Source organism: Acipenser ruthenus, chromosome 7 (genome assembly GCF_902713425.1).
Source record: "Acipenser ruthenus chromosome 7, fAciRut3.2 maternal haplotype, whole genome shotgun sequence".
NCBI lineage: Eukaryota > Metazoa > Chordata > Actinopteri > Acipenseriformes > Acipenseridae > Acipenser > Acipenser ruthenus.
In genome coordinates, this window is record NC_081195.1 from 47913868 (window position 1) to 47923646 (window position 9779).

The window sequence follows — 9779 nt, forward strand, 5'->3', positions numbered from 1 at the left end:
ATTCCATAGTCATTATCTAAAACAAAAGGCTGTCTAATTTTATGGACACTTACCTATTCCATACCATACAAAAATCCCTTCATTTGCATGAAACTCAGGAGCTTTTACATCAAAGGTTCAGACCAACTTCTAAGGGAATTCTATAGCATATTATGAGACACTAGCAGTTATCCCCTGCCTATCAGTAGATGTAACCTATGCTAAGTTTCCTTATCTGATGGTAGCTTACATGTAGGTCCTTCTTTCAAACATCTGGAACTCAGACAGAGGTAATGGAAATTGAGAGGTTGTCATTTGCAAACTCCTAAAGTGCTAGATTTCAGTTATGGATATGCAAGTCACTGTATATTTGTTTTACCAAATAATAATAGATTTGTTTTCATAAGCTTCAATATAACATACTGAAATTTGATTACTAAAAAATGCTTTTGTTTGCTATTAGCTGGAGGTCCACATCATATTTTAAAATGGCTCTTATGTACTGCAGTACATAACAGTTAATGTAGATGCTACTTTTTCCCATTGGACACATTTAACAGCAACATGCTATTTAAAATTATAGATACACCCAGGACCCATCTAGTCATTTCAATGCATTTGAATGCAATATTGAATTTTAGCAAATTTCTGCATTTTTTTTCCTCCACGTTTGAGGACAATGACTTGTTTTTCATGCACATAAGGTAAACATCTGAAACAAATCAGCATCTGTAAATGGAGGTAGACGGTTTAAAAATACATTCCATTTTCACACTGACCATGACCATTAGCAGAACTTAAATTAAATTTGTACATGGCACTTTGTTAAATACATATAAGTGTAACACAAGATTATGTAAAAAGAAACTGCATGAAATTTAATTAATTAATTCATCAGTGTGTCTCTATGTAGACGAAACAAAAAGGTGTGTGTGTATGTACATATATATATATATATATATATATATATATATATATATATATATATATATATATATATATATATTCAGCGGCGCTGGAACTAGGGGTGCTGCATGGTTTCCATCATATACAGGGCTTTCAGCACCCCCACTATACATTTTTTATAAACATTTAGGTAACTAACTAATGTTTATTCCAGACATGTTACATAATGCAATTTCTTCAGTTACTGGGCAAACAACAGCTGAAACAGGGTAGAGGTTTTGTACCTGTGAAATAGCAATCAGTTCAATAAGGTCTACATGCCCACTGCAGTCTCATTTCAATGGATGCTGGGAGACGGTGAAATTGACAAGGTTAGAGAGAAGAGAGAGGAGGGTTCACGAATGCTGCAGGCTCCTATTTAAAACGAGAATCCACTTTTCATTAAAGCATACACTCACATACCGCTCAACATGACAAGCTTTGAAAAACTTTCTACTTCACACTGCACTTTATATATACATAAAAAATGCATTTCATCACTACAAGAACACTTAGGATTTATTTCTTGTGTACTACAATTCATTTCCCTTATTTAAACTTGACATCCTTTTAATGAAGTGTCATTGGCACGACTGAAATAGTGTGCTGGTATAGTAGTCATTTAGCCAAAATAATGAAAATAAAGCAATCCACAAATCAGTCAAAACACACGCATAAAGGTGTTGGTCTTCTGCACAGCAACTGTACACTTCTGTTTAATAAAGGTGACATTCCCTGTGCATTTAACTTGTTGAATACAAAGAGTAATTATATTAGCTTACTACTAATAAGAAATATCTGCGTTGTTTAAAGCATATTTTCAACTTTCCTATCTAGCATGCTTTACTGTAGTGGTTTTAATGTTTGTTTTTGTTTTTCTAAATCAAAATGCTGTGTTATTGCGAAATATATTATGAAGAACAAAATTGGTGCTAAATACGTGTCAATACTATATGATGCAATTAGATGCGAACGTATACTCTTCTTGGTTTCTGGGTTCAGATCCAAGGCAATTTCACACTCAAGAGAGTCGTACTGCCTATTATTCTTTACATGGTAGCTCATTGGGGATCAAGGGATTTAATAGTCGGTCAGTCGTAAAACTAGAACTAAGCGCATTTTAATTGACATGATTAAATATTCCAGTAGCCGGGCACTCTAATCCTGTTTGATTTAGACTATAGCCCAAATATACAGTATTGTACAGCTTAATTAAAACGTTTCAATAAATACAAGACTTTACCAAGCAGTTTCAGAAATTGCTTTTTCATTTGTTAAACCCACATTTACACAAGTAGAAAAATCAAAGCTATATTCCTACGAAGTTTCATAATGCACTAAAAACCTTTACGAATAGTTTAAATTATTGTAGTAGAGGTGAAACAGAACATAATCATCCCATATTGTTGAAAAAAGGTCACGTATGGCATATCTGAAGCAGATGCAAATAACCACAGATTTAAGTGGATATGGGATGATACCAGACATGTACTTACTGCAGTAGACGATTAGGAGACTGGCCAGAATCATGATTGCCCAGAAAGTTGAGGACATGCTTGGCCAGGCATTGGCATCCTTTCGATTACTTATCCTGGGAGACGGAGCCATTGGAGCCAGTTCTCCTGAACGAAAAGAAATTAGTCAATTTCACCAGCCAACTCTCCCCTTGACTGATCGCCTTTCTCCGCGTGTAATCCCTAAAAAAGACATCTTCAAAACGGGCAACTGTCCATCAGCAGCCTTTCCATGCTTCAATAATCATCCCCTACCAACATTTAGTAAACCCAACTGACAGATTTTCACCTGATTCCTCGGCAATAGAGCACAAATTGTAGTCTTTGCCTTTACGCACAGCAAGAGTTTTTGTAATATGGATCCTAGGTGAAAAGGAAAAAAAATATTCCACAATGGACGTTTTAGTTCAAAATTGTATATTAAAAAAAAAAATCCTTAGACACGGTAAATGAGGCAGATGTAAAACTGAGCTCACAGTTTTTCAGAAAGCGAAAGACACACGATTATAGCTTTAGGTAGATAGATACCGCAACCTCGTGAAACATCCAAACACACTTGGGGCTACGGAACAGCTGTGAATGACAGCGACTCAGAACTCCCCAGAAATAAAACTAAGCAGTGAGATCTTGTAAAATCTGACCACAAAATAGTAAGTAAGCGACACAGAAGTGCCTGTGGATGGCGACAGACTTTAAACAAAAAGCATTTAGTAATCTAAAACAACATGACATCCCTTCTAATGCAAAAATAAACTGGTGTGGATATTTGGCTCGGATACACGACCTGGTGAGTCACAAAGATCCCATTTGTTAAAACTAGCCTCGAGGGAGATGGTCAGAAGTTGTTTTCAAGGTGTTTTTTCTTCCTGGAGATTGCATTCTAGTTTGCATAGAGAGCTGAATAAAAAGCTGGTTTCTGGAAGTCTGACGCATATTGTGTATACAAGTGGCAACAAGCAGCAGGGAAGTTAATCACGCCCACAGGTAAAGCTGTGAATTGATAAATACAAGCAATGTATCGAATCTAATCTTCCAACAAATATTATTGGGTGTGTCTCATCTCCTTATTTCAAAAGTTATATATATATATATATATATATATATATATATATATATATATATATATATATATATATATATATATATATATATATATATATATATATATATTCTGTTTTGACGGTGCATGCTCTGGCTTCATAACTTCTTTTTTCTCAACAGTCTACTGCTGAAGATAGATTGGATTAAAAATTATTTTAAAGACCTAGTGCTATGTCAGGTGATATCAGTGTGTGTATCGTTAAAGGGGGTAATTCGTGTAAATTACATTAAAAAAAATTAAAACCTAAATGTACCTTTCGTTGTTGCAGTAACTAAATAAAGGTTTTAAAAGAAATTATACCATAAAAAATTAGACTTTCTCGGAGCTGACAAGAGTCTTGTCATTAATGCTGTGTTGCATAGCGATTTTATCTAATTTTAACGGCACTTGATTGACATAGGTACATGTTTGAAGCGGAAGAGGGCCAAGCACATAACTGCAGTAGCAATTACAAGTGCAGTTAACAGAAGGTTATATATATATATATATATATATATATATATATATATAAATTTATGTGACAATTAATAACAGTAGTACGGTCCTAAATAAATAAATAATTAACAGATAGCAACCAAGGCCCTAGTAACCTTAACCTTATTATTTAATCAAACACATCGGGCCTAATATTACAGTGCAAAGTCCAAAAACTTTCACTGATATGATTACCTTGTGTCCTGTGATGTCAGTTCAGTGGTATTTTACAGATGTGCCCACTAGGGGTATTTTGTGCAGCTACGACAGACAGTAAACCTTAATAGGCCCCAGAATCCTCTCTGCAGTGTGGAGTAGTGGTTAGGGCTCTGGACTCTTGACCGGAGGGTCGTGGGTTCAATCCCTGGTAGGGGACACTGCTGCTGTACCCTTGAGCAAGGTACTTTACCTAGATTGCTCCACTAAAAACCCAACTGTATAAATGGGGAATTGCATGTAAAAATAATGTGATATCTTGTAAGAATTGTAAGTTGCCCTGGATAAGAGCATCTGCTAAGAAATAAATAATAATAATCAAACTTACTCTATATGCATGTCAGAATATGTTTCTTTGTCAAATGTTAAGTACTTAAGCTTGAGGTTTAGTAACATCCTCACATATGGGTTCCAGCTCATTATAACATTTGTTATACTTGTTTTATTTTATTTTTTTCAGGGATATACAGGTTCATCACAACTTCCTAGGCCTGGGGCATGGTTAGGGGTTAGTGCTAATGCAGAAAGAAAATGTGCATGCTCAGTAACAAAACGTTAGATTACGGATGTAACCCTGGTTCCCTGAAAGAGAAGACGACCACCGACGATACTTTTGGGATATTGCCTGCCTTTGGTAGGTATTTCTGAGTATTTTATATCAAAGCTGTCGATAGGCCCATTGATAGGCTGTCGATAGGTCCTGCCTCCCGAGGGATCAAATAGTCACTGCACAGAATGCTCTGTCTCTTTTTGCCTCGAAGCCGCGTAAGCGACGTCGTTGGTCGGTGGTCGTCTTTTCTTTCAGGGAACCAGGGTTACATCCGTAACCTAAAGTTCCGTTTGAATTCAAAGACAACCACCGACAATACTTTTGGGAAAGTATACCAAAGCCGTTGTGAGGGAGGTGAGCGGTCAGCTAATGAGGTATACCTCAACCACACATAACCGATAAGGTCAGTGGTGGGAGTTCTACCACATTTACGTGGTAGAACGTGGTAAAGGTATTCGGCGTAGTCTAAAGAGGGCCCAAGAAGTGGCCACCCCTCTGGTAGAGTGGGCAGCTACCCGCCCAGGTGGGGGGTTAGCTGGCATTATCATACGCAGTCAAGACTGTGTCCGCAATCCAGTATGACAGTCACTGCTTGGAGGGGGCTAGTCCCAGGCTCCATATACCATGACAGACGAAAAGCTGGTCAGAACGACGCAAAGCTCTTGTCTTTTCAACGTAACATCTCAATGCCTGCACTAGGTGGATGGAACGACTCCAATTCCACAGACTGGTTCATGTGGAATGCCGATATCACCTTGGGGAGGAACGCAGGGTTTGTCCGCAGAGACACCCTGTTCCCATTGTCCCAATTACGCATGCAGGAGTCATGCACATACAGCACCTGCAGCTCACTAACGCGCGTTGCGGAGGTGATGGCTAAAAGGAAGGCTGTCTTCATGGACAGGTACTTCAACTCTAAGCAGTATATGGGCTCAAACAGGGCCTTTGTGAGAGCCTCCAGCACGACGTCAAGACTCCATTCTGGGAGAACGTCCCTCCTGGGAGGACGTAAACGTCGGGCACCTTTTAGAAACCGGGTCACCAAAAAATGGGCACCAGGTAAAACAGAGTCCACTGGGGCATAGCATGCGGATATAGCTGCCAGGTACACCTTCAATGTAGAAGGGGTTTACCGGCATCTAGCAACTCTTGCAAAAACTGCAAGATAACAGGCATAGGGCAAGATATGGGGTCATGACCGAGGTTCAGGCACCAGTTTTGGAAGTACCTCCACTTATAGGTGTATAACAACCTAGTGGAGGCTGCCCTGGCATTGTGCAAGGTGCCCACAACTGCGTCAGAGAGCCCTAGGGCTGTCCAGCGGTCCCGTTCAGGGGCCAGACCCATAACTGGAATCTGCCTGGTTCCGGGTGCCAAAGAGTGCCTTTCGCTTGACTGAGAAGATCCAGGCAGAGCAGGGCTCGCGTTGAAGGAGCTGGCACAAGGTTACAAACCAGATTCTCCTGAGCTACTGAGGAGCCACCAGGAAAACCGTCGCCTTCTCGAACCGGACCTTCTCTAGGAAGGCTGGGAGCAATGATAACGGCGGGAATGCATAAAGCAGCATTCTGGGCCATTCGTGGGCTAGGGCGTCTATGCCGAGTGGACCGCCTGAGCGGTAGAGGGAGTACCATAGGGGGCAGTGTGTCGTCTCTGCGGAAGCAAAGAGATCGACTTGTGCTTGCCTGAACCATTCCCAAATGCGTTCCACCACACCAGGGGAACACTTGATCTCTGATGAAATAGGGAGAGACAATCCTCTATAGCTGCTACTCTGCCGTGTGACAGGTATCAGTTTGCTCTTTGCATCGTTGAGGGTGAGGCCCAGCCTCGCCAGATGCTCTGTCACTATTGCCGTATGGGCCACTGCTTCCTCCCGCGACCGGGAACAGATCAACCAGTCATCTAGGTAGTTCAACACTCTGATCCCTTGCAGCCGCAGGGGAGCGAGGATGGCATATACGCACTTTGAACAGGTGTTGGGGGCTAGGGAGAGGCCGAATGGCAGGACTGAAAACTTGTACACATTTCCCTGGAAAGGCAAAGCGGAGGTATTTCAAGTGCGCTGGACATATGGGACGTGAAAGTACACGTCCCTTAAGTCCACTGTGGTAATCCAGTCGCCGGGCCGGATCGACTGGAGAATGTGACGGTGGGTCAGCATTTTGAACCTCTTCTCCTTTAGAAAACCACTGAGGTACCTCAGGTCTAAGATGGGACAGAAGCCGCCATCCTTCTTGGGCACTAGGAAGTATCTCGAGTAGAACCCTTCCCCGTGGGAGATGGGGTCTACGAGACGGATAGCCTGCTTGCTGAGCAAGGTGGCTACTTCGTGATGCCTAGAGATGGTCTGTCACAGATGTATGGTCTGTCACAGATGCCTGGATCATAACTTGGAGGTATGCTGTCAGCGAGTGGCTTGCGCACCTGCAGCGTAAGCCCTCTTCAAGTGGACCTTGGTGACCCTGCATTACGGATTAGGGTAAGCAGGGTCTCTGGGTAAGCCATCTACTGGCGGAGCCTTAACTAAGGCTGCAATGGTGGAGTCCACAGGGGGAAAGCCTGCCATGCCCAGCTTCTCTGCGCCTTCCAAAGAAGCCAGCTGAGCAGCTTGCTTCAGTACACTAGGCACCGAGGCTGGATGTTCCCAAGAGGTGTGCACTTCCTCAAGGAAGTCGGGGAATGCGGGGAAAGGCTGAAGGCGCGGAGCCACAGCCTGTGTCCTAAAGACGGACCAGCATGGCTCAGCTGCTGCCTTCCAGGGAATGTTGAGGAAGGCTGAAGCTCTCTCCACAAGCGCAAATGTCGCCTTGTGGGTTGCTCTGGAGAGGGAAAACACTGGCGTGGCCTCTGCGGCTGAGTGCAGGGCACGGGTGAGCTCTGTGACAGCTGGAAGAGGAGGGACTCAGGGGCTCCCAGAGTCGCTGACGGCCTGGCCCCACCCAACGAAGTGGTGGACAACCCTTTAGCCCATTTAAGCCTCTTATCCTGAGAACGCGGCTGAAAAGATATGTAGATTGGGCAGAATGTCTCATCCTCAAGTGGCATGCTCTACCCCGAGACAGCTTACACACCATTGGTGGTTGTCCTCATAAGGCATCTTAGCCTCACAGGACATGCACACATGGAACACCATCACTACACACCAAGGTAAAAACCAAGGGCGCTGCGTGCAGTAATAGCTGGAGAGGTGCAAGTAGTATATATTACTACTACAGCAACCACTAGGGTACCTGAGCATCGAGAGCACGGGTTCCCTATCTGCACCGAGGTACTAAGTACCGAGGGCACTGTACACTTGGGCACGCGGAGAGGGGTACCGCAGTACCTCTGTCCGTGCAAGCACTGTGCTCTGCATGCAACGGGTTCTGAGGCACTGCACAGAGTGCGTACATGGAGCACCGTGTGCACTAAGGTCACTGTATGTACCGAGGTACCGAAGCAGCAAGGGTACAGGGAACAGTGGGTAAGCCTAAAGTACCCAAGCACTTTTACCTTGTGCACCGAGATCCCACAGTACCGTGCGCACTGAATCACCGTGCAACCCGAGGCACCGAAGTGCCAAAGGCACAGGAAGCACTAAGCACCGAATGCATGGAGGAAATAGTCACCCTGTGCATGGGCAGGCCAAGCACCGAGGGTCAGCAGGCAGGTGCAGCCCTGACCGAGTGTAATCTAACACTTGGCAGCACACAGCTTACACCGCGGTGGGCGAGAGTGCTTGTGTAACAGTACAGTGAAGGATAGGTGATTGGGTGGTTGGGCTAGGGCAGCCAGCGAGGTCGACTCAACAGTGGGGCTGCTTAACAGCGAGACCCTGGGGAGGAAGCACATCTGCATAGTGTTGTCTTTTTTTTTTAGTTGCTATGCAGTTACAAAAAACACACACAACAGGGTAGATGAACTAGGATGACACACACTGGTAACAATAAAAAAGTACTTTACAGCGGACAAGACAACAGCACACTAAAAGTGAGCAGCAGGCAGACTTGCTCTACAGCGGGAACACGGCAGGCCAAACCTCCGTGGAGGATCACGCAGATACCTTCCCTCTTTTTTTTGAATTAGCAGAATACAGCTAGTGTAAAACAGTTTGTTAATAGCGGTCTGTGACACAAGTGAAGTAAACCATGAAGAAAGAAAGAAGAAGCTCAGGTAGTGGAGCCATTGATTCCATGGAAGTAGCAATGCCAACTTCCAGCGAGTTTGTCACTGGGGAAATACAGATTGACTCAGAGTGAGAGCTCTTTGAAAAGACTCAACACAACACTGATGGTTAGTTATACTATACCTTACTGGTGGTGAGAGGCAAAAAGAGACATTCTGCGCAGTGACTATTTGTTCCCTTGGGAGGCGGGACCTGGGACGTGACTCCGCAGATGGGCCTATCGGCAGCTTTGATATAAAATGCTCAGAAATACCTACCAAAAGCAGGCAATATCCCAAAAGTATTGTCGGTGGTCGTCTACGAATTGAAAGAGAACAGTTCTATATCTTCCTCTAATTGAAGCCCAATTCTGTGAGTTTGCTACATGTTTCATTACTGTTTTGTTTACTGCGCCTTTCCTGTAACCTGCTAGGGCTGTGCTGGGGGAACCCCTGCTCATAACTGCCATCAGAGTATGACTACAGAGGAGCACTGCTGCTGGTTATATATAGACTGCAGCAGTGTGGAGTAGTGGTTAGGGGCTCTGGGCTCTTGACCGGAGGGTCGTGGGTTCAATCCCCAGTGGGGGCAACACTGCTGTAGTACCCTTGAGCAAGGTACTTTACCTAGATTGCTCCAGTAAAAACCCAACTGTATAAATGGGTAATTGTATGTAAAAATAATGTAATATCTGTATAATGTATAATGTGATATCTTGTAACAATTGTAAGTCGCCCTGGATAAGGGTGTCTGCTAAGAAATAAATAATAATAATAATAATAGACTCTTGATCATTATGTTGTTGACCCCTGCCTTATGTTTGTGTTGCACTCTGTCTTCAAATGACTTTAT

General features: G+C 43.3%; 1 protein-coding gene across 5 annotated transcripts in view; it reads right to left on the bottom strand.

Annotated features, from left to right (window-relative positions):
- Positions 1-3352, bottom strand: part of tafa5a (TAFA chemokine like family member 5a) — a 115956-nt gene extending 112604 nt beyond the window's left edge. For 4 of the 5 annotated variants that reach the window (XR_004546493.3, XR_009329174.1, XM_059027174.1 and 1 more), the window contains exon 1: positions 2421-3352. Coding sequence is in view for 2 of the 5 variants with exons in the window: in XM_059027174.1 (XP_058883157.1) it covers positions 2421-2532 (112 nt within the window). In the remaining 3 variants the exon portion in view is untranslated. The remainder of the gene's footprint in view (positions 1-2420) is intronic. The other variant, XR_004546494.3, reaches the window with a different exon arrangement.
- Between the last annotated feature and the right edge of the window lie 6427 nt (positions 3353-9779).